Here is a 25572-nt window from a genome sequence, read left to right as displayed (position 1 = left end):
TAAATAACACCATGAATGGGTTTAATTACGGTACCCGAAAGAATCTCATGTTATTCCGTCTTGCTTTTCCTGTTATTTTGTGGCACTGATTAGTTGCAGGGTTCTGCTGTGCAGCTTGCAACTGCATATTGCCCAGATACGCTATCTGTAATTCTGCATAGCATACAGTAACGCTTTAGAAAGTGTAGCATTTGGTGTATTAGTCGATACACTTCATGGGGAATTTTTTCTAGAAAATAGAGGAAGACAAATCATAAGCTGCAGTCACCGGCACTGGAATTGTGAATGCTATCTGTAGCTAATAGGGTTTTTTATGTCTAAAGATATAATTCAGAACCCTTACAAATAAAAAAAAAGGAAACAATTTGCTGGAAATGTAATGCCCTAAACCAATACTGTTAAATGCAGAGAAATTAACTGCTTTACAGAATAGCACTACCCCCCCTGCCCCCCCCCCCCCCAAATCATAGGATATCCTGATTATTCAATGGTTTTATTAGGTATCTCTCCTAATATGTGAAAAAATTACCATGAAACACTCGTTTGTGTATATATATATCTGTGATATACTTTCAGTTCTGAGATCATAGGATGAGGTAAAGAATTAAGGTATAAATTACAGAATCTTTATCTCCGTAGCTTAATATGCCACTTGTGCACTTCTAACAACCTTTACAAATCTTCAGTTTTATCAATACTCATTAAACTACCAGGCTCTCTTTTTTCTATATTCTCTTTCCCATCATTGCTGATTACCAAGGTATTGTGTAAACAGAAGCCTTCTCCTTTGTAACCAACATCCTTCTCCTGCCAGATTCATTCAATGATGCCACAATTCAGTATTTGTGACATCACAATAGCTTCCATGGTGACTAATTGTGCTGTCAAACTCTGGTGTGTGACATCTCTGAATGAATCGGGCAGGAGGCTGATTAGGAAATCAAAAGCTTCTGTTTACACGCAAATAACTTGGTAATTAACAATGATGGGAAAAGAGCAAGATACTTATAGGGCTGCATTTATATACATGGGGACCTGCCTGCCTCGGACCTCTGTTTCATACTGAAGCACAAAGCGGGGCCCAGGCTGCCCAGAGAAAGGAAACAGGGTGTGCAGGTTTGAGCTTCAGTAGCCCCAAAACTTAGTTCCACAGGGACTGCTCCAGGGCTGTCCTCTCTAGGCCACGCAGTAGATCTGTGTGAAAAGTAATGCAGCCTTTGAGGGTGTAAAGCAAACAAAGAAAAAAACATTTAAAGCATCAAAAAAGATGTAGTGATACAAATTCTGCATATTTGAAAGGATGTGGACTGCAAAGGGAATAAAAGAGTTCCTTTAACGTGAGACAGCAACATCCAATTTCTTGTATTTGGGGACCAAAGTATGCACTGTGACATATTCAATGAACTTCAAATACCACCTTTTATGCGTCTACCCAGTTTTGGTTGCAGTTTGAATTCTTTGTGATACAGATGCTTATTTCTAGCTTCTCTGTAGCTTAGATGCTTCCCTGAATTTCAGAGACTGTCAGTTCAAGGTAGTAATCTGCCAGCACCTTGGGTGAAGTTACTATCAGGTGTCTGATGTTCCATATTTTTTCCTCTAGAAATAAGGTTGCTTCCAGTACATCTGATGTAGTATGAAACAATTGTGAACAGATACTTAGCATTGTGGAAAGAAATATGGCTTAAGAGCAGTAAGAATTCTGTGTTTCCAGAAGACATTTCTTACTTGAGACGTTCTTGCTGACTTAAAGCTGTAGGTGGTAATCTTGAATCCCACCAAAAGAAGAGAGTTCCTTCAAGTTCACTATCTCTTTTTTCCCCCTGGTCTTGCCTAATACTACTTTCCAAAACAGCTCAGTTTGCAGAACCAGTTCATCGTTTTACTGTTGAACAGACTGAGGACAAGAGCAAGATTTTTAAGTCAGCTGCATATTTATCACTAGGGTGATCTTCTAGGTCCCAATTTCTGAGGAACCTTCACCTGACTGCTTACTTTGCACGCGTGGTCAAGTGTATTCCAAATAACACGCGTGCCTGCAAATAATTTCAAACAGTTATTGGACTGCACAAAGTATTTGTGTTCTCAATGGAGGTGATGGAGTGACAATTTATATCAGACTTGCTTAGATTTAACATGTGGAAATGGTTCCTGCTGCACTGTGCCACTCATATCTAAAACACTTTGTGGTCAGGCAGTCTGTGAAACTTGAATCGGTCCCATTATTTTGTTTGCAGCTAGAAATACACCTAACCTGTTCATAAAATGTGGTATTCTCTCTATGTGCTACTCCATGCTTAGCCCCTGTCCTAAATTGGTAGTAGTTAAGATATCTGTATCGGACATTAACAGAAATAATAATAATAATAATAATACAGACAGGCTGTCACGATAGCGTGTGTCTGGACACTGAAAGAATCCCTACCTACAAACCTCATTTTCCAGCACCAGCATTTACTATCCATCTTATATATAGTTGAAGCAGGAAAGAAAAGTAGTAGGGCTCTGAAACATATGTAGGGTTAGAAGAATCGCTGCATAGTTTCGTACATAGATTTTCTTGTTTACATGTGCATTGAATTTGATTTGCCTTAATCTGAATGAATTAAAAGTGGAACAGTTAGACTCGGTGCTTGTTAAAATATGAAAACAGGGCAGACTGTTTCACGCTTTGGTCCACCTGTCATCTGTAGTGATCTTCTAATTGGGAATTTTAGGCTATGCCTGCGAGTTGTTCACGGTGGAATCCAGCTCCTTTTCCCATCTTGTATCTGTTCCACAGTTCTGTATAAGTTTAGATAGTTATACAGGGCAATTTCTTGGGGAAAAAAATAGTCTGTCCTGTTGTTCCAGGAAGCGTGTAGAGGAGACCGAGTTGAGCCTATCAAGATAAACAAAAAGGTGATGTTTCTTGTCATTTCAGCAGCAATACCACTTGAAGACAGACTGACCTATTGAACTTAATACACTGATGTCTGTGTTTCTACTTCGTAGCAAGAAGCTCAAAGCAGGGCCGAGGTTGAGTTGCTGGTGTGTCAAGTGGCAGTTCATCCCACTTCTACTAACCGAGTGCAAATCACCAAGGAATTCCCAAGTGTACATCTTCTATGAAGTAGTAGCAAACTGACCAGGACTAGCTTCCTTTTTACATGCACATGCTATGAAATGCTGCACCTTTTCTTCAAGATGGCTTTCACCATCAAAATGAAAACATAAACATTAAATCAGCAGGAGTATCACCACAGACCCTCCAGGGTCTTGATTTGGTAAAGACGTACATCTAAGTAGTTGCCTAAAGCATCTAAGAAACAGTCACTGGGTATATTTGTAAAAACTAACGATCAAAATACCAAACAAATTGGCAAATGTTCATCTATGCTGCATTCCTCAGGACAGACTGAACAGGATGTGGTTTGTCCCTGACCTTAGGTGAGCAACCTTCAGTGTGTTAGGGAAGGAAAGACCACAACTTTGTGCGATGGCAGAAGCAGGCAGTAGCAGGACGCATGATCTTTCAGGGTTCATGGGGTTCATACTGTGATGAAGATTCGTATCAAGATAATTAGATGTTTTTTTGGAGGGAGCATAATTCAAAAAGCAGAAAGGCCCTCCATCCTCATAGAACTACCCTCCTTATTGCAGTGTGGAGATTTGACTTAAGTGGTTGCCTAAAACTGTGACAGTAGCAATAGATCTTCACCTGTGAAGCCCCTAGATAATGTGAAGTTTTAGGTGATGAATGCTCAGGTGGTGCAAAATATCCTTAATTAACTGATATCAACAGCAGTATCGCAGCGTACAGTAGTCAAAGAACTACTCCTTAAAAGTGGTGTTATGGCTGATGCACTAAGCAGCAGCTCTTTATGTGAGAGCAGCCCAGTATGGAAAATCTTCAGTGTTAGCCCCTTGAAACACAATGTATGGCAAGGCTGGGCATTGCAAATGCACAGTAAATGGTGAAGTCATCAATGACTTCAATGAAGCTGGTGATGACCGAGTCTAAATGCAGGTGAAAAAGACAGTGGGATCGTTCTGAGATAGGTTAAATTTTCAGTCAAAGAAGTTACATTATTCTGCTAAGTTAAATAATTCAAGTGATGTTCAAGAGCATGCTACTTTCTGAGGTACCAATGACTGCTTGCTTTGTGTCCTGAAAACACCCCAGGGGATCTTGGGTGGCAGCCTGGCATTTCTAACGGTGGGAATGCGAGGATGGAGGAACATGAGGTGAGAGGAAGCGACTCTCCCAACTTCTTTGGCCAGCAAGTCACACACTTCTTGGATCGAGCTTTGCAAAAGTTATTTGTTGTTTGACCTCATTTTTTAATTTCGTATTATGTAAGGGATGAAAGTACTGATTATCAAGACTTTTGAAAGATACCGAAGTATCTTCTTGGAAACTTTTGAAGATTTGCCAAGATAATGAGTTCATTAAGTAGTGCACACTTGGCCCAGTTGCTGCCTTCTGAGTTACTGCTTTCAGTGAATTTGATTTGTTTAGCTATCTATCTGTTCATGCTTTGATGTGCCATTCTTTTGACCAGAGAAGTGGTCGTTATGGGGAGTTACCTTGTAACCAAATCTAGAGCAAAAAATTGCCCTGTCATATGTACAAAACATTTGTCTCTGTCAGTATTCCTGTAAAGTAGATCCTGTGACCTCTTTCATAATAAACCCCATTGTCTAGCATCTACAATAAAGGCCTGAAGTTCACCTTGAAATGAACTGGTTTTATAGAGTGTGATCAAATAGGACACTGTATTTCTGTGATAGTTCAAGACCTAACAGTGGCCTTTTTTTCCCCTTAAATCTGTCTTCCTTGCCAGTTCCATGGCATATAGCTAGCACCAAAAGAAGAGGTTCATGTGTATTATTTAAGCTACTGCACACAAAAAACCTCACCTTCTTTCCTTTCTCAAAAGTCTGTGCTTATGAAGCCCTGATGTAGGAAATCTTTGAGGAACACTGCCATGTAACATTATACTTGTGCCCCAATCCCTTTAAATGCCTCATGGCAGTATGGTTTGAAAGCTATAATATGCTCTGTTCTTCTTAAAAGGTAACGGAATTACACTGGGTTGTTTTTCTCCTGTTCTTTGGAATTTGGTGTCGCTGCTTCTGCTGGTTGGCTGTGTGTTAACATCATGTTCTTTTTCCACAGAGAGATGCTTGGAAGATCATGAGCTCATAGTTCAAGTCGAGTCCACAATGGGAAGTGAAAGTAAATTTTTGTTCAGGAAGAATTACGCAAAATATGAATTTTTCAAAAATCCCATGGTGAGTTTCATTACTTAGTTGTTTACACCACAGAGAGAGGGATGGACTGCAGTAACTTTGCTGGGCACTGTTTTGTCTTAAACATCTACAAAAAAAAAAAAAGCAACCAACAAACAGAATTCTTTCCAAAGAAATTTTAACCAATGTTTAAATTCCGTGTACTCTCCTCCCAGCCTAAAAACCTCAAGTGTTTTCAAGTTACCAAATATACTTGTTTCAAAATGGCTATTGTTATGTTGGAGAGCGACCAAGACAGGGGAAGTCTTTGTTGGTTTAAAACAATCAGAAGTGCAATTTATTAATTATCTTCAAAATTACTCAGTTTGGAGCATATTGATCACATACCATGTGGTATTCAAACCTTTTAATTTCTGACAGTAATAATTAAAAAAAAAAACAACCTCTGGGAAACCCCTAAAGCACTTACTACATACAAGGAATTTCCAGTTCATCATTATATATGTTGTACAGTGTCTCACCTATGGCTGTGCTTTACTAGTGTGCTCTGCCTTCTTTACTGATCATAGTGACTCGCCCTCTCTATGCCCTCGTGTATATCTATGCTTGAAAAGTACTCTGTCGTATCTATATCTTACAAGGATTTGTAAGATCCTTTGAATGTTGTAATTTTAAATTGTTTGTAATGTAACTGCTTATTTGGGGGTGATTTTTCACCTTTTATCCAAACAATTAAGTTTGAATGGGCTATTGACATGAACCGATGTCAGCTGGTGCGACCCGTCTAGATAGCTGAAGAAGGATAGTCCAAAGGTGGTTTAGGTGAGAAGAGATTTTGGGTCAGTTGGGCATTTGTGGTGCCAGAAGGAGGAGGATGCATGAGGTCACATGAAAACTCATTGCTGAAGTTACGGCAGATGATAAATTGATTCCTCTCCTCATAGACACTAATGCACAGTTGCTGCATCCTCGCACATGTGCTTGCACGTACATTTGTCATCTGCTAGTGCTTGTTTCAGAGGCTGTGCTGTGACTTACTATGTGAAACATTTCTGTACATGGAGTGTTTGTAATTTTTCACTTCTGTTGATCTTCCCATCTGATAACCTATGAGCATCTGAGTGTGGTACAGAAATTTTGGTATCATAGGAGCTAGCACATTGGTTTCATGTGGTATAATTTAATTAATAACAGAGCATGGGAGTAAAACCCAGAATGCTTGGCATTCAGTACCAGGCTCCTGCAGTCAGAGAATAAATCATTCTTTTGGTGTAAGAATGCAAAGGCTCCCTATCCGTTGCATTAGCTGTTGCCATATGGCACTGTTTCTACTCAGAGAGGCTGGTAAATGTTAGCTTTCATAATTCATTGTGCAACTTACCTGGCAGAAGGGTGATTGCTCTTCAGCCCTTCTCTTTATGCCCTAAAGACTGAAATTTATATTACCTGAAGAGTGATGAATGTTCTAAACGGGAAATGTTTTGGTTGTGATTCATCTTGTTCTAATCAGTCATTGTTTTATTTCAAGCATTTCTGCATGTCTTCATGCTTCAAAGAATGTTTAAAAACTTCAAGAATGAGTTAATATAATTGCTGTGTATAAATTCAGTGTACTGAATTACATAGGCATTTTAAAACATGGAAATTGAAAGGGGAACTGGAGGAGTAAATCCAAAGTCAAGTCATCAATTTAACAGTCAGAAAACTGTCTGACCTTTGTCATGCAAAGATTCAGTATGAATGAGTTATTGTACCGGATGCCTGAAATGGAAAAGTTCTGTAGAAGCACCTGTTTATGTGTTAAACAATATTTGCTTCTGTGTTGGTGGGATGGGGGGAAAGGAGGTAGATGTCTGCTTTGAGATTATTCAAATCTAGCACATGAAGCAGGGCGTGTGACACAGAGCCTAATTATTGCACGTGTCTCCTCATTCCATTTTTATTACTTCATTTCATGAAACGTGTGCTGACCTATCCTTACAAGAAAAATCACTGGGCTCTGTTATGTTACCCTGAAATATAAAAATATAGGGGTAGATTTTGCAAAGGGCTTTTCCCTTGACAGATTGAAGGGTTTCAAGCCTTTAGCATAAGCTGGCTGTTGAACAACCAAATGAAGGGATCAACAGGCACACATGAGCTCTTTCTCATAATTAAGGTCTGCGAATGGCACTTCATTTGGTGCCTTCTGAGGGACTGAGCAGGTTTTAGGGTCAAGCAGATATAGCACTGAAGAACTGTATTTTGGATAGAAAGAGAGTGCTATCAAAGGTAAAAGGTGTACATACTGGAGATCCTGCAGCATCCCCACCTGACGCTTCTTTTAATGCATCTGCATCCACCTTACCCCTGTGAGTGTAAAGAAAACTTGCTATTCCTCCTGTTCTGCATCTTGCACATGGCAAGTGGAATTAGAGAGTTTTCATTCACTGAACAGCCTTTCTGGAAAGAGGTGGAAGCCCAGAAATTTGGTGGCAGAATATGAAATAAGGAAGGAGTCACTGTGTACCCAACCTGCAGGACCACTCATCCTGTCCTTTCCTAGAAAGTAGAGGGTGTTAGAGATCCCCAAAAGCCTTCAGTAGAAGAGGAAGCAATGGGAAAATGCACTCATGAAATGCTGCATATCAGATATTTTAAAAATCCACGTTCTTTCTGCATGGGCGTTTGGTGAGCAGAAGAAGGGGAAGAACTGCAATTGAAAGCCCTAGTACTTTCTGTGTCAGGGGATGTCCAAATTGATTTAAGAGTGTTCGTTTCAAAAACTTAACAACTGGAAGAAAATTCCACGTGTTCTGTGTAAAAGTGTTCAAATATAACGTGACCTCCAATTGTCTTCTCTCTTTGTATCTAGAATTTCTTTCCAGAGCAAATGGTTGCCTGGTGCCAGCAAACAAATGGCAGTATCCCGCAGTCCCAACTTTTGCAGGTACTGTAAGTTATCTGTATGCACAAAGAAAGTTTTGGAACTGGAGGGGAGAGGCTGAGAGGAGGGAAGGGAGAATTCAGAGGTCTGGAAATAGCTGCTCAGAGAAAGACCATGTAGTGAGTTAGCATATGGTACTAATGTTGAAAATATCTGACAAAGATCTTACCCAGTGGCATTGGGGTGTAAGTTAGAAACACAAAGTATTGATAGCTATGTTGATATATATTTGATCCTTTAATATTCAACTTACTCTGTGGGTACCTGGTTTGGCCACCTAGCATTGTCCCTAAAACAGTCTCAGCAGATATGCTTCCTGAAAAACAAATATACCTTATAAAAGGCAAAACAGAATTACTTTTCTATACTCCTCATCATAGCGTAAGAAAAAGTGTAAAAATGCACGTGTACATTAGAAGATGGGCTTGAGATGTGAGAGGTTTCGCTTTTGCTTTTTTTTGGTCCCATGGTTGTGCCTGGTGAGAGTTAACGCTAAGGACCAACTTCCCTGTGGTTCAGCCAACTACCTGCTCTTTTGTATAGAAGAATAATTCCCTAAGAAGTAAATGCAGGTGGTTACAGAAAATTGTATGTAGTATTTGCGAAGTAATCCCATCTAATCCCCAATTTAAATTACAGGTGTGTGTACCTTATGCATATGTGTTGGTAGAGTCATGTAATCGGAGTGGCAGTGGCAGGTGCACTGAGTTTATACTGAAAATTTGATGTCGCTGTAAAGTTTCTTCCTTGCTCATGGAGGAGCTGTGGTGGTAGCACAGTTGGTTGGCCTCCAAGGACGGTGCTGATGGGTGGGCTACCTCTCTGACCAGTAATTCGTTCACTTAAATCTCTCAGCTTAAGAACTCTGATCTAAACCCTGTGGTCTAAATCTTTTTCACTTCAGTTGTTTTCTCAAATGGGGGACGTTCAACTCATGAGGCCAAATTAAAACACAATTTGTTAAAAGAGTGTAATATTAAGAATGTAAGACTGTGATGCCTAGAAGATGGTACCATGAATAATAGGCAAATTATAAAGCAGAGGGCACAAATATTTAAAGTATGCATACAAATAAGTGATTCTAGTTTGATTTCTGTCATTTTGCATGTTTGCAAATATGTATTCTCTGTCTAAATACAAGTTTCCACTGACTTTTGAACAAGTGCACTCATTTTGTCCCATAACCATTTCAAAATCCACGAAATACTGACTCCAGCTTCACTCAGAGGAACTTGAAATGTTAGTATCCACTCTCAGCTGGGTATGGAACAAAAATCAAACCAATTGCTAGAATTAAAAATGATAGTCACGTGCAATGAGGTTGCAATTGGGAACCAAATCTGGTGTGAACAGGCGTTGCCACGGATGCTAGGAACAGAGGTGTTCACACCTTGGACCCTTTTTCCTGCAGTATAAGTGGAGAATTGAGTTATCCTGTTAACACGAGCAGTGGGACTCCCTAAAAGACCAAGATGGTTCTTGAAGATGAAAAAGTTTCAAACCTAGGGTAACTCAAACAGTAGGGAAAGGAAAACCTTACAACCTTGTTTGCTTCTGGGAAGGCTCAGTTAGGTACAATCCTGGAGAAGCATAAATCATGGGGATTAACAGCATAAGAGGGTGGCGGAAAGAGGATGGGTACATTCTCTTTGGTTCATTGTTTAACGGTAAAAAAGGCAATCTTCCTTAAAGCATTTCGATTAAACACACCTTTCCTTTTAAAAAAGGCACCAGCGTTTTTCATCATTTCAGTGACGACTGTAATTTGTTGAAGGTAAACTTCCTGCAGTCTAGTAGTCATTAAGTGTGTTGCAGCTGAGGCCACCTCAAGCATTGAGCAAGTGCGCTGTGTTTTTAATTACACAGGAAATAGGGAAGAGTATTAAACATCATCTCACAATATCATATACTTCATTAAGAGCTAGTATTTGTAGTCTTAACAGTAGCATTAAAACCAGGGGGCTTTATTTTCGCTAGTGTCAGCCTGGCTCAGATGTGCAAAAAAGCTTGCATCTTAGTTTACTTTTGCTTTATCTAGCTGCACAGAGAGAATATATTGTCCTTTTGGTCCTTCCCTTTCACAGGTGAGAATTGGATTCATAGTACAAATAGCATAAAAATTGACTGTCCCTTTCCATTCTGTTAGATGAGGTGGGTAGGAGGATGGGGAAAAAATAGGTTTTAATGCAACTAAGAATTCTGACACAGGGCACTGATTTTTGGTTTGGGTTTTTTTTTTCCCCCTCTTCCTGTGGGCATAGTCCACCAAATAACAACAAAACACACCTTTAAAGAATTGTAGAGGCATCGGGGCCAAGCAGGTTTATGCATTTTTCTTCCTACTATTGGATTCATTAGGACTTTGGCATTTACCTTAGGGAGCAAATCAAATGATTCCATATATGGTCCCTCTGTGTCAAGAACTTAAATACTTCTGGATCTTGAAGTCTAGCGTAATTGCTGGCATTTACTTGACTACTCTACATTTCATTTGGAGTTAAATATTCTGTTATACCTCTTGTCCTGGGACAGATACGTGTGCTATGTAAGGCTTTAATGTGGGAAAACCTGAAACAGGCCATTCCCATTCTAAAACTTGGGGATAAAGTTGCTGATTTTGGCCAGTGCTTCCAGGTTAGACTAGTTGGCAGAATTGTTGTGACAAGGTATTATTTTCTGTTAAGAATTAATAAGCTTCCTTTGTGTCCCTCCAGGACAAGTGTAAGTAGAATGGGGACCCTGAGGAATGGTTAGCCTTTTGGAGATTTAAGTATTGACACAGAAAACAGAAAAATGTCAGTGGCAGGAGGATTTCGTCAGGTAGAAGTAACAGGAGGAGTAGGAGTATCCAATCTGGTCATAAATCAGCTACCCGTCTGGGTCAGTTTAAGCACACTGTGAAACCGCCCCAAGTCAGCAAAGCGATGTGCCATTTGCTTCTCCGTTCTGCAAATACAGTGACAATTTTATGATGCATCCATAAGACACAATTCTCATGTTCATTTTCCTCTCCAACAGAACTTTTTAAACTCCAGTAGCTGCCCTGAAATTCAAGGTTTCTTGCATGTGAAAGAGCTGGGTAGGAAATCATGGAAGAAATTGTATGTGTGTTTGAGGAGATCAGGACTTTATTGTTCTACAAAAGGAACCTCAAAGGTAAGATTAAAAAAGCAGTTGCACAGTACTAGCATGTGAAAGCATTTTCCGTCTTTCCAGTGGGTATTTTTTGCTGGTTTTTAAATATCTGCCCAGAGCATTCCCTTTTTTTATCGTATGGAAAAGGATGAGCTAGCCATGATCAAAAGACAGTCAAGCCCTGGGCTCTCAGTGCATGAAAACAGCTATATAGCATTGTTATATAATTCAACCAAACTAGCCAGACAGCATAATTGTGGCCACAGAAGTCGTGCTAACAAGGTTAGCAAGAGAAATCATGCTCTCCAAGCACATGGTTCGTGGATGCAGTTTCAATTACACCTTAAACAACATTTTATATTATCTGACTTCCACATTTCTCAGGAGCAATGTAACAGGCTGTGTCTTTTTTAATGGGTTGTGTTTGAATAAGTATTTTGGCGGCTTCTTGTATAAAGCACCTTCTGCTAGTAGGGGATACTTACAGGTGATGAGCCATGTCCACCTCAAGCTGCCTGACAGAGGAGCATGGTGTTCGTACACTGCCCTCTGTCGGAGGTTGGTCTTGCAGCAAGACCTTCCAAAATCTCACACTTACCTATGATAAATCACGCTATTTCCACAGGAGCCAAGACATTTGCAATTGTTGGCTGACTTAGAAGACAGCAATATCTTCTCGTTGATAGCAGGCAAGAAGTTGTACAATGCACCTGCAGAGTATGGATTTTGTATAAAGGTAATTTTTCTCATTCAGTTCTTCCAAAGCTCAAGAGAGTGTTCGTAGCTCGGAGTCACCTCAACCCTCAGCTAAATGGGATTTGTATGTAAAGCTCTGCAAGCATGTCTGTCATGAGGACTCGATCTTTAGCATCTTTCATTTGGCAGGCATGTCCTGTGAATCTTGCCATCATTTTACGTGACACTTTTAACACTTTATCTGGTGCTCCTTTGGCTTGGGAAATTTCTGTGCAAGATCAGCTCGGTGCTGAAGCATGGTGTGCCTGTGAGGTGGCCTTGGTTCACCTCACAGATGACTTTTTCCCAACTGCTCTAGCTGAACAAGAAAGTTTCTCTGGACAGTGAGCACCTATATAGCAACAAAGGATCAAGATCCAGCTGGGTATAATTGTACCATTATTGTGGGCCAGAGGTTTGCATATATTTAAAGAAGATGATTGTCTTGGAAAATGGAAATAAGAATAAGCAGCTGCCTTTGAAGATTTTAAAACCTGTTGTGTTGATGGATATGTGTGAAAAGTATGTCAAAGATCCGTGTAATTTTCTGAGACAAAAAGAAGGCTGGGAGCTGGTCTTATTGACAGCAGTGAAGCAGACTCCTTCCCAGCAGCCGTTCCAGAGCCAGACAACATGGGTTTACCTCAGAGTAGAGCCAGCTGAGGGTCAGATCTTGAATGATGGAAGCAGTCTTTCCGTAACCTTCACTTACAGAAACTTTGGTTCTTTATCTCAAAATGGGGGCTCGTAAAACTTCTCACAAGTCTAGAAAAAATGCTGCACACCTTGGTTCTCGTTCTGGCCTGAGTGCCTCATTCCTATAGACTGCCAGAACAGCAGGGTATTTCAAAGCAGGCACTGACGTTTATCTTACGGGACCCAGCTGAGAAAGTGATTTCTTCCAAAGCATGCTCAGCTTCTCCTGAGCTTTAATGCAGGGTGGTATGAGCTTTTTCTGGCCAGTTCTTAGACTAATACTGTACCTGCCTTTACTCTGCAGTAAACTTAGAGTGTTGTTGGTTGAATGTAGCTGACTTCCCTCTAATGTTTTCTAGCCCAACAAAGTGAGAAATGAGACTAAGGAACTGAGGTTGTTGTGTGCTGAAGATGAGCAAAGCAGGACATGCTGGATGACTGCCTTTCGACTCCTCAAGGTACCTCATCTCTTCTGTGTGAATAGAGCTATGCCTATAGTTAAGTCGCTGTTTTGATCATCGGAAAACCTATGTGTTCTTAAACATCATCTGCCTCCAAAACAATACAGCTAAGAGCAAAATGCCAGGTAGACCTGTCCCTCCTAAGCTTTTAGGCACAGAACTGAACTCAGTCGCTTCCACATATGAATCTAGCGTATTTTCAGTTCTGGAGCCAAATTTATGATATGTGGATGAGCCAGAAAACTGCCTCACAAGGTATTTGCAAGTTATCATGAAGCTAAAGAAAATGTTTTGATAATGGCAAGTGGTTATCTTAACTAGAACAGAGCGCTGTCTAGAGCCTTTGCCATTTTTTTTCAGTTTTCTGAAGGTTCTATTTTTAAAAAGGAACAAAAACAAGCAAGCCTGTCTCTGGCTGAAAGTTATTCATATCTGGGAGCAAACAAGGAGATTTCTTGATAATATGCTAGGAGGCTTCACAGTGGTTTTGAAACAAAATCGGCACAGAAGGAAGTGAGGAGAAAGCTGACTATTTTTTGCTCTTCGAAGCAGAGAACATGGCAAATACTTGCTGCATTACCTGCTCCTCTCCCCATGCAGACTGTCCATCTTGCAAAACCCTGCAAGCGTAGGGAAAGCAAATCAGAGTCCTAGGCCTGCGGGTATGAAGACCCAGTGCCTGTTCTCCATCCACATTAAGTGGTCACCTTCCAAAGCCGAGCCCATCTCTTGGAATGCTCCCCAAATACTATCTCATTTGTTGCCTGTAGGAGATTCTGTGTTGCAGTACAGAAGTTCCTGCTGTAAGTTGTTTCAAAAGCAGGTGCCCTAGCTTAGGAGGGGCCAGGATGCAAGAAGCAGTCCGAGTTACAAGATGCCTATTTGATTTCTGTGGAGCTGATGCCTCTGCTGGCTGCCATAACGTGCCCTCCAGATACTTGACTTGACTTGACTGGACTCGTGTTTAATACACACTAACAATTATGGTAAGAGTTTTAGTCCCCAGGCAATTCCAGTGCTGCTTCTCAGCTGTCCTTTACTTTCCCTCTTTACGCAGAATTTTGCATTGTGGGGAAAGTGCTCAAACAGAGGATCAGATAACTGTAGTGAATCATGCCTTGAAGATACCACTTGTTCTGAAGAAATCAGTTACACTGGTCGAGGCACTGATGCTCCTGAATGGCACGGGAAAACCTTTGCAGTGTACAGCATTAGCTGTCCTTACCAGACATGTAGACATGCATCTTGCTGTGAGGGTTCAGAGGAATCTTTCTTTGCAGCGCGACCTGTGGCAGCAGCGGTACCATATGGCAGTAATTTCTCTACACTGGCATGTAATGTTCACCCATAGGCAGTTAACACGCGGGGAGAAAAAAGGGGGTTATTTTTAAGGAATACTGAAAGATGATTGAAGGTGTATAGTCAGGGAAAATTAAGGCTGCGCCCCACAGCTGTGGCTGTGACCCCCCTTTTTATCGACTTACTGATTTAGCTTTCCATAGTCATTTATTACCCCATTGACAAAATTATGTATAGCATTTCAGTTAGAACATTCGGTAAGCAGTGTTGCTATACTTCAGCACTGTGCCTCTAGGGCGGGCACTGAGTAGGTGTTTTCCTACCCTCCTAGCTACTAGTGCTGTGAAAATTTATCATGTTCAACTGGGAGCACGAGTGGAATTCAATCACCTTATTTTTGCAGGGATGAGAAACGAACCAAACGTGTTATTTCCTGCAGATATTTATTGAAAGAGCTAGTGAATGAAAAGGTTCATATTTTATATTGTTATGAAAACCCGTCTCTATATTATCTTGTACAGAACTTCTTATGCAGAATTTTCTTGAAGTTCATATTACGAGACGGTAAAAAGATGTGTGGGGGGGGTGAATATGTGTGTTCTGACCTCAGGCGAAAGCTTGTATTCTGCAAGGCAAACGTGGTGATAGCTGAGAGTGGCAGAAATTACCTGTGTATTTTGCTCAGGCTTGTAAAAGTGCTGTCTTTCAAATAAAACTTGTTGTGACATTTACTGCCTGGTTGTCACCTGCCAATCACTATTACTTAATGCACATTGCTTTGGGACAGCTTCTGATCATGAAAATAACACACTGGTGGCACCTTGCTCCAGTGTGAGTGGAGCCACTGCAGTATTTTTTTCCCTAGGGTATATCTTTGAGTACTAATGCCTTGTGTTTCTGTTGGCAGTACGGAATGCTACTGTATCAGAATTACAGAATTCCCCAGCAGAGAAAAGCCATGCTTCCACACTTCTCCACTCCAGTAGTAAGTAATGAACTTTACCTCATTCATGTAGGATGTTGGGAAAGATCCGTTTGCTTTTGCATTTTAAAAATGGAAAATTTTACGCTAAGGAGTGTCAGTGCAGCGTTGTGTAGCAAGTCAACGTAAAGTTCACTTTTCGCTTGAGTACAGTTTCCATGGTTGGCTCTCCATTATCTTAGGCTTACATGATCCACATGACTGAAAAATCTTGGATATGCCAGGCACTTTGCGATGTACGGTACAGAGACATCTGGCCGTCTCTGCAGAAGCCAGCTTAGGTCTGGCAAAACTAAGACGTAAATCTCTTCAACTACGTCGGGCCAAGAGCTGACTGTTAGCTATCTAGAAGTGAAGATCCTATATTTGGATCCCAACTGGCCCTGAAACGACTGGAGTGTAGTAACAGGGCAAGTGGGCAACTTGAGCAATACAGATTTTATTCTCCGCCTTTGAATCCTCTCCCTCCCCTACGGCCTAGAAAGAAAAGCCATCTATTTTTGTGCCTGCGAATCTTTTGGAAGGGGGAAAAAGAGACATGTTTTCTGTGCCGTTGAAGGATAACTTTGGACAGTCTTCTGAAGCCAAAACATTTTGAAATTAAACTCTTAGGCTGTTTTTTTCTTTCCCTGTTTTTTGAAACAAGTGAAAATTCCTTTTCAGAGAAGTGTATCTGAAAACTCACTAGTAGCAATGGATTTTTCGGGGCAAATAGGAAGAGTTATTGAAAATCCTGCTGAAGCACAGAGTGCTGCCTTGGAAGAAGGACATGCTTGGAGGGTAGCTATCTTCTCTTCTTTTCTATTTTTGTAATTAGTAAGTGTCTGTTGAGAGCCAAAACACAGAGTGTGCTATGATGTTAGTGCAGTGCTGGTCACAGTATAGCTTAGCTCCGACCTGAAGCAATCACACTGCAAGCATGCAGATCTGAAAGTCAATATCCATCTTTAGCAAAACTGTCACATTCACAACAACCTTCTACCACTGCTTCTCTGTCCCCCTAGTGTCCAGAGGAAGGTTGAGGGGGAAAGCAGACCCACCAGAACTTTACTGCCAGTTTGCAAAACCAGTCTCTGAGGAGGAATATGTCAAATTAAATGCTTCCCCACATGGAAGAGGCTGGGGCTCTGACTAATGGCTTGCTCCCAGTAAGTTTAATTGCAGAATATACAAGAGGCAGGACCTCTTGCAATGAAAACTGATGTAACTTGTTTATAGTGTCTTGTGGACAGACAGCTGCAGTACAAGTTTTCCCACATGCTCGTCTCTTAGGGAATAGGAGTCATTACTGAAGCACTAGCTGGTGCTTTATGTACGGGAGGGAAATACTGCTTGATTTACTGAGTGCCTGGTGTTTTGCCTGAGCAGAAACATATCAGACTTTTCTTTTTTATGTCATTTTTTTCTTTATTTTTCTTTTTTTCTCTCTTTTTTTTTAGATACTGAGCTTTCATCATTAACATCTGGCTTGTGTTTTAAGCCAACTGAAATGAGCTGCTGCTTGTAGATTAGCCCCCTTCAAAGTTGCATTTCTTTTTCTCATCCTTGCATTAAACTTGCCCAGCCCCCAGTTTCCTGTAAATTAAATCTGTATTGCATGTGCACTAGTTCTCTTCTGTTGAGGCTTTAGTGTGGATTTAACGGTAATTCATTTTCTCTATAGAAACGTAGCACAAGAATGAACATTTTGGGTAGCCAAAGTCCACTCCATCCTTCCACACTGAGTACAGGTAAATTCTGCTGTTTCGTAAGTTTGTATAAGAGGCCTGTGTGGGTAAATACAAGTTGTATTTCATGTAGAGACAGAGTGCAGTCGTGTAGTAGTAATGCCTCAATGTCAAATACTGCGTTTATGTTTATCAGGAGCTTCTGTGTCATTCACATGCTTAACCATACAGACACAGTAGAAGGGACTTGTTTTCCTTTGAAGGTGCGCTCAAGCTTTTCTTCAATTTTTATCTTTTGAAACTCAGATTTTGTGAAAATTGAGACTCTATAAATGTTTCCATAAGCCAGTTCTTCATTTTAGACAAGGAAAGTCAGAATGATCTGTTAGTGTTTAGAGAGTAAAAATGAGAATCCTCAAAATAGCAATCATTCTGTAACTGAAAAATGTAAAATATGGATGCCTGTAATGTGAGTCCCGAACATCCCTTTGAGATTGTAGTTAGTTTATTAAAATACAAGAAATTGCACATTAATATCCTGGAATTCTTAAAGGAAACACAGCTGTTCTCTTTCTATGCTGTGTTTCTGTTCTGTTGAACAGATTTAAAAGTACCATTTGAAAAACAATAAAACAATAAGCATTAAGATATTTCAGGGTAACTCTACCCTTGAAAGCACAAGGCGAAGCGCTTTTCATTTTTCAGAGTTAAAGAGAATTGGTTCCAACTTGTTAGCTCATAAGTTGCATTCTAAGAATTGTTTAGTACCAACATTTTCAAGAAACTATAAAAAGGCAGTGTTGTAAGAGATATCTCTCATTAACCGAATCATACATCTGCAAATCAGCAAATACATGGAGATAATGCCTGTCTGCTTGGCATACCAAGTAGATGCAACAGCTGGTGCACTTTTTTCATAATGATTAATTTTTTTTAATTGATTGATAAAAGATATATTATGTAACAAAACTATACCCACTTTTTAAACATTTAAATATTTAGTATGTGGAAAAAACTGTTGCACCCACTACCATTTTTAACCATCCCATCTTTCCCTCTTTTCTCTCTCGCCTCCAGTCATTCATAGGACACAGCACTGGTTTCACGGCAGAATCTCTAGAGAAGAATCTCACAGGATTATTAAGCAACAAGGGCTTGTAGATGGGTAGGTATTCCTGTGGCTTAGTATTTATGATCTGATGGTCAGCGTTACAGACAAAAGCACAAATTCTGCTGTAAGGGCTTACAGGTTTGTGAGCCCTTCTGAGTAACCCAATTCTTGAGGAGTCCCATTATAACCTGCCTGGATTTCAAAAACTCAGAGTACATGTTCGTAGGAGTGGGTTCTAACTCTTTAGTTGAAAAAATATTAAGAATACTCTTAAACTTTTTTTCTTCTTTCCAACCGAGTCAATCAAGTTTTAGAGAATGATAGAATTTGAAAAGAATTAATTCCTGTAACCTGCATTGAGGACATAATTTTCAGGCAAAGCTGTACATAGTCATTTGCCCACAAGTTTATAATCAGCCATTTGTGCTTTTCTGCATGAATCAGAGCAGTCAATGATTTCTCTCTTATTTCTGTTCTAGAGCAAAGGAATAAAAGTACCTGTTCCGGCACTCTAAAATGTCTGTAGTTGAGATAGAAGCTTCTTCTGAGCAACTCTGTTTCCCTTATTTATATGTAGATATGGTTATGGTAGGGAAGTTGCTTAAACTGCATTCAGCAGTTCTTTATTTGTAGGGTGGGAAGAGCATAGTCGCCTTCAGTTCACTAAGCTCACTGCTGTCAGGGTTAATGTAGAAACTTCCATGTTGGCTTCTCGGGAGACAGTCAAGTTCAAACCGTTCTTTGGCATTTTTTGATTCAGAAGCATCCTAATCTTTGTGAGGAATGAAATACATTAGAGAAATAAAAATTGCTACTGCATGTACATATTCATAAATCAGTGGATTTTTTAATGTTTTGGGTTTTTTGCTGGGCTAAGGCTATTGGCAGTCATATGAGAAAAGGTTTTAGCTTAGCAGGTCAAACAGAGAAGACAGCCCAAGAAAGCAAAGGAGCACTGCTGACTTGTAGGGTTTCTGATTCTCTCACACCGCAGACCTTCTTTACAATCTTGGGTTCATTTTGACTTGTTGCCTTAGGAATCTAGTGGCCCATCCTTCTCGGGGTTTTCATAAAGATGTTAATGACTTTGAGGCAGTGTTAAATGTGTGCCTAGCCAGCCTACTCACTGTGGAAGGTGAAGATTGTTAGTTTGGCTGTAGTAAGGTCAGTCAGTAGTGGCAAAAGAACCATATGACCTATGTGCTCTGAGATCTAAGGATTGTGGTTTTCAGAATAGAAAGGTCTTGCCTGTGTTTTCCTGCTCTGCGTGTTCTTGAGGAGAATAAGGTAGAAAGTCAACAATCTTCTGATGGCTCGTGTAAGATGTTCAATGTATATATGCAGCTGATACTGCTATCATTTGGCTGCTTCTGGAAGCTATTGTTGAGGATGCATCTATATTTATAGTCATTGTGTGGACAGCCTGTTGTTTGTTAGAGGTTGAGTGAACACTCGCAGAATCAGTTGTGCTGAGCGTTGCTTTGTGCCACCAGCTTATGATACCATGCATAGTCTGAAATGGCTAGGAGAAAGATAATTTGAGAGATACCTGCATGAACTGCAGTGACCACAGGGCAGGTAAGATCTTTCTCACCGAGATGGAGGCTCATGTGTAAAGTCTTTGGTCCCTTTTCCACAATTCTGGTCTTGCTAGGACTAAAAAGGAATGTTCCAGTACCATGCCTGGTTTCCGGTGGTGGCCAGACGTGCCTGTTTCTGAGTATTGGACTGACCCAGGTTATGATGGTGCGTTTTTGTGGTATTGACATTTCTCAATCAGCTCTGAGGAGCTGGAGTAAATTCTTTCGGGTTCATAAGACTACAAGCAGTTCTTGTAACTCAGCCTTGGAAAAGGCTGTTTCTGGCTTAGTGGTTAGCAATTAAGAGCACTTGAGGCCTGTCCCAGTCCAGTGCTTGGCCATCTCACAAATCCACTGGTGACCAGCACTGTGAGCCTTAAGCCAAAGGTATATTCTTGTTTCCTGTGGCATTGAGAGGTTATCCTTCCTCAGTTCATAAATGTCATGGGGAGGAAACATTTTTTTACTACATTTTTTTTCTCCTCTTCAAGTGTGTGTTTAACCATTTGACTTAGGACTTCGGTGATGTCAGTCAACCTAAGAGTGACAGTTACATAGTGTTTGATGTTGCTAGCTATACTCCTAAAGTACATTCTTTTTCAGTGATGCTGAGGGAAAAATACTGTGACTGTTTCAGGGGAAAAAAATCAGTGTGTGTTTTCCCCATCTTGATAACGAGTGTGCTAGTTAACTGGTAAGTCATTTTAAGAAAGTATTGAGCTGTTTCTGTGCAGTTGCAGCCATTTGCCGTCAACATAATTTTACTAACACTGGGTTTCTGTAAACTGATGCAAGATACTGGAGAGTGGGAATAGATTCTCATGTATTACTTTCCCATCTACAGAAATCCAGATTTGCTTTGGAGTTAAATGGGAGCATTTTCTTCAGGAGAGTATTTATCAGTAATGGCAAGCTCAGGTAGGGAGGCCCTCAAGAAAAGCCTCACACCTCCATCCATAGGGGAAGAACTCCCGTCATGTATCTTTCACTACTTCTTTCTTCATCTAGTTGTGTTCCATAGCCACGGTATAAAAACTGCAAGCAAATTGCCCGTTACGGAACCACCTGTTAATGCAACTGAAGATGAGTTAGGCAATAGCATAAAGTGACTTAGTAGGTGTACTTATGAAAAAAATGGATTGTGGCATTCAGTGTGTACTGAACAATGTTCTCTCCTAGACTATTTCTTCTCCGGGACAGCCAAAGCAATCCAAAGGCATTTGTACTTACGCTGTGCCATCATCAGAAAATAAAGCATTTTCAAATCTTGCCGGTAAGTAGATTATTTTTGATGCTGATTACAAAAAAAGATATTTTAAATCCTAAAGCTTTGCGAACATCTGAAAAGACTTCTTCTAATTACTGATGAAATTAACAGGGACATTTCCATTAGCAAGTATTCTTTAGAGTTGTCAAATGTCTGATGAAAAGTCTTTGTTAACGTTGCCTGTAAGCCACTTGGGTATAGAAGTAACGCACAGAACTTGTTCTCTGTGACAAGTGACAGCGACAACATCAGCAGTTGTCTCCCTGTCACTTAGACAAACATAGAATAACTTAGGGGCACTTTTGAAAAGTTTTGTTCTGGAGGTTATCCGATAACGTTGAACTTAAAATAATGTTACGCTGAGACATTGAGAACCTATTTGATTTTTATCTGGATCCAAAAGAGCATCAGAAGTTTAAGATCCGGTAGACCTCCTTATTGGTCCAACCCCTCTTCTCTTGCTTCACCTGCCGATTTTACAAATATGTTGGGGGTATTTTTATTTGATGTAATGAAGATCAGTGCTGTGCCTACAACTTTTGGTTACTCCGCCCACAAGCTTTCACCTTCATAAACAAAACCTTTTGAGTCGGGTTAATGTACGTTCTTTTCCAGTGCTCTGCACAGCTCCCTGAAGATCTCTGGGCACTAGGTTGTTTGGGCCATGCCCACCGTTTATCTTAGGTCACACACTTGTACTCTTTATGTTTTGCCATCCTTGTGTCTCTTCATGTGCAGTCTAACTTGAAAAGGACATTTGGTTTCCCCAGTGTGAAGATGATGGACAGATATTTTTCAGCCTGGATGATGGGAACACCAAATTCAGTGATCTAATCCAGCTTGTTGAATTCTATCAACTAAACAAAGGAGTCTTGCCCTGCAAACTCAAACACCACTGCATCCGAGTGGCCTTATGACCTCAAATCTGACTCTCACTGAAGACTGGATTTGCTAGAAGAGTAGTTGTAAGGGAACGTTGACACTGGGGAATTGGCAGGTTTGTAAGTTGGCAAACATAAATCAAAATATTATGCACCTTGGGACTCTGAAAGGGATGGATTCGACAGGTGCCAACAGACCAAGATTGCTGGTTTGTCTAACACCTAAGAGTGATTGCTGCTGAGTGTCCCAGCATCCCAAAAATGGGGGGAGGGTATGTAAAACCATGAGTAAATTTGAAGCAAAACTGGAAGCTGTCTTGGCTGGGCCACTTAACAGGAACAAGTGTGAGGAGAAATCTTTGAAAAGAACTCTTGCCCTGGAATAATCTTGACAATTGAGACTAGTGTGTTTACTTTTTGTATTGATCACTTTTTTTGCACTCCTACTTTGTTTCGGATATTGTATGCAGCCTATATTAGGAGCTGATGTGGCTTGTAAAATTCATGCAGGAGTTGGGTATTAATCCGCACCCTAAAATGTATGGAATGCTTCAGCCTAAAAGGATCTAGAAGAAAATCAAGAAGTGTGTGTGTGTGTGTGTGCGCGCGCGCGTGCGTGTGCATCTCAAAACTTCTCTGGAGACCTGAGGTTTGATGATCTGCACATGTCTTTGAAGAAGCAATGAGGATACAATTCTAAAAGAACATACCACCATATATGTCCTCGTCAAACTGTTGACTTGTAGCATTATGGCTGTAGTAGGTTGATGGCATATTAGTGGCATCCAGTCATGCAAAGACTGTATTAGATTCTATGCACAAATTTTTATCATTGGAGTGGTGGTTTGTTTTTTACAGCCTTTTGACTGTTTTCCTGAGGAAACTTACTGTTACTAAATAGAATAGGACTCAATGACTACACTTGTATTTGAAACCACCATTTTTTTTGTGAGAAGATTCTTCTGCGGGTAGTCTTAGTATGACAAAAGAAAAAAAAATAAAAAATATAAAATTACAAAAAAAAAAAAAACCAAAAAAAAACCAACCAGTGTTTTTAGCTTTATAGCTCCTTGAATTTTCAGACTGTTTCAAAGAGCTCTTTCCATATAATAAAGCTACAGTGACACAAAGCTGTCCTGGGGAATAGGGCATAAAAAGAGCCGTACCCCTTCTGCTTTCTGTGGGGCCATGAAAGTTTACATCGTGAGAAATAACATACTGGGAATGGAAGCACATTTGATTGTGAACTAGCTGCTGGCGATATCATCCATCAAGGTAACTGGTGGTCTCTGTCACACACGCTACAGTACCTATGGCAGGCAAGTGCGTACCCTGCTCTGGTGCTGGTTTGTCATCAGAACTACTTTATTGTTAGTGTTTAAATCCATTATTTAATGTTTACACAATAACTCCTTCTGATGACAACTCTGTATTAAAGCTGAGTTCCACCTTGATCCTCCCGTTGCAAATACCATTTTTTCAGCAAGGGGGTTGGCGCAGGAGCTGTAACCGAATTAACTTCCCAGTACTTCACGCAGTTAGCCACAGGGAGAAGTATTCCACCCTGGGAACTTGCAGAGCGTAGTGCAGAATGGAGCATTCTTAAGATGGTAAATGATTGACACAGGCTAGTTCATCCTTACTAATACTTGCCACTGGGTTTGAAATCCTAGCCATCTGAAAGGGTAAAGAAGGCAAACCAATCCTACACCTTTAGGTCTTCATGTAGTGTTGAGAATAGCTTAAGACAAACCATAACCTGCCTGAGTCGTCCATATCAGCTTATTACTATGTCAATGGTATAGAAACACTGTATTTTAGTTTACAGAACACATTTAGTATTTTTTTTCATTTAATGTCTAGATATTAAAAATGAAGACACTTGATTTTGTTTTTAGTAGAAGCCTTTTTTGTTTTGTTTTGTTTTGTTTTTTTTAATTGTACATAGTGAAATGAGTGTTCCTGCTTTCTAGACAATGTATTTTAAAACCTTGAAATTAAGCTAACTTAAGTCTGACTTCACTTTGCATGCTTCTATTTGGCCCCTATTAGGAGAAAAAAGATTCTTGTATTGACTACATTACCAGTTTAATAAGACCATTTATGCTGTAGTTTTAAGTTTTTCAGTTTACATAGCTTAGTGACAACCATGCATTTTTCCCAGTAGGCGGATAGTATTTGCAGTGTTTCCTATTTATAAAAAAAAACCTTGCATCTTATTTAAATTGAGAATAAAAGTTTGACTATGAATCATGATTTTTGTATGTAGATGGTTGACTTAGTATTTTGTACTTTTCCCAGCTGAAGTGAGCTGTTTTGAGAAAGTGACCACCTTCAAAGTGGCAACAATCTTACTTAAGCAGATGGCTGCTTTGTCTTCTTTCTGCTGGAAAACAGTCAATACCACCTTAGTTTTCCAACAGATTCAGCTGGCTGCCAGCTCAGAATACCAAGGACTGAAGGACATTTGACTCTTATTTTTGTATTTAAATGACATGAATGTAAAGGGGATGCTCAGGGTTGTTTTGGAGCCTGTTGAATTTTTATCTTTTTGCCTGTGATTTTATTTTCTAAATAAATACTTCATGTAGCAATCTTGAATATGTTGAGAAGGAAAATGCCAAGCCATTTTGGTAATGAGGTTACTAGTTAAGTTATGTTACAATAGGTGTTAAAGTACAAAAACCTTTTTATTTGTTAATTAATCTTGAAGAAACACGTGCCTCAGTTTAGATGTTTTGTCTTATCTTTTCTGCACTAAATACCTGACAGTTTGACCAATCAATGCACCTTTCCAGTGGCAAGACTTGCTTATCGTAAATTATATTGTCACAATGCAAGATTTAGTGACTGTAAAATGGAATAAAGTTTAAAGTTTCAGGGAATGCAAAAGGTATTAACTTAAGAGACAAAACCTTTATTCAATATGCTTTGCTTCATACTGTAAATAGCTTTTTGGCTTGTGAACCTAATTGTAATCTTTCAGGTATTTTTGTACAAATAAGGGACTGATATTCTGTTTCTTGTAATTAGAAATAAACGTTAATACAATGCTATTCATTTTATATTGGAATGAATGTCATCTTTTGGATATATCCGTACACCACGTATCTCTTGCCTTAGTTCTGGGTTATTTGGGTGGGTTACATTAAACAGTCTTTAAGAAGACTTAAGAGGAAAACAAGATCCCCAAGACATCTTTATTCTGGCTGTTCTGTCTTATGATTCCTGTTAGGACAGACTGTTCTTCATGTAAAAAATAACTTGTTTGCCCCTTTTGTTTGGGGAAAATTATTGGGGATATTCTGCTATGATATTTACAATACTCATTTGGGCAGGTTGCTAGAATCAAATCAGGAAATACACCATGAGGATCTTTTGGGTCATAAAGCTGTAACTCCCTGAAAACGTACTCTGCATAAAGCACTTCATTGGCCTGATAGCTGTTGGATCAGAAAACTCTTCTTCAATAGTCCTTGCAGAAAGCAGTTATTTACACCTGTAATCCTTGTATTGGAGTGGTCCATCAGCATTTAGGTGGAAAAGCGCATCTGCACAAAATACATTTTTGCTTAGAAGAGCCGGGGGGGGCAGGAT

General features: G+C 39.9%; 1 protein-coding gene across 5 annotated transcripts in view; it reads left to right on the top strand.

Moving 5' to 3' along the window:
* The window catches only part of GRB10 (growth factor receptor bound protein 10), a 145446-nt gene extending 120406 nt beyond the window's left edge, over positions 1–25040 (top strand). For 3 of the 5 annotated variants that reach the window (XM_075084368.1, XM_075084369.1, XM_075084371.1), the window contains 11 exons: positions 5162–5277; positions 8090–8164; positions 11180–11317; positions 11922–12032; positions 13087–13185; positions 15395–15472; positions 16133–16249; positions 17133–17199; positions 18214–18301; positions 21007–21100; positions 21865–22959. In XM_075084368.1, the coding sequence (XP_074940469.1) occupies positions 5162–5277; positions 8090–8164; positions 11180–11317; positions 11922–12032; positions 13087–13185; positions 15395–15472; positions 16133–16249; positions 17133–17199; positions 18214–18301; positions 21007–21100; positions 21865–22011 (1130 nt within the window). In that variant the 3' untranslated portion in view covers positions 22012–22959. Of the gene's footprint in view, positions 1–5161; positions 5278–8089; positions 8165–11179; positions 11318–11921; positions 12033–13086; positions 13186–15394; positions 15473–16132; positions 16250–17132; positions 17200–18213; positions 18302–21006; positions 21101–21864; positions 22960–24276 lie in introns of those variants that run through there. The other 2 variants (XR_012659104.1, XM_075084370.1) reach the window with 2 other exon arrangements.
* Positions 25041–25572: the final 532 nt, after the last annotated feature.

Source organism: Phalacrocorax aristotelis, chromosome 2, assembly GCF_949628215.1.
Source record: "Phalacrocorax aristotelis chromosome 2, bGulAri2.1, whole genome shotgun sequence".
Taxonomy (NCBI): domain Eukaryota; kingdom Metazoa; phylum Chordata; class Aves; order Suliformes; family Phalacrocoracidae; genus Phalacrocorax; species Phalacrocorax aristotelis.
Note: the sequence above shows the minus strand (reverse complement) of the source record. Positions and strands in the feature narration are given on the sequence as shown.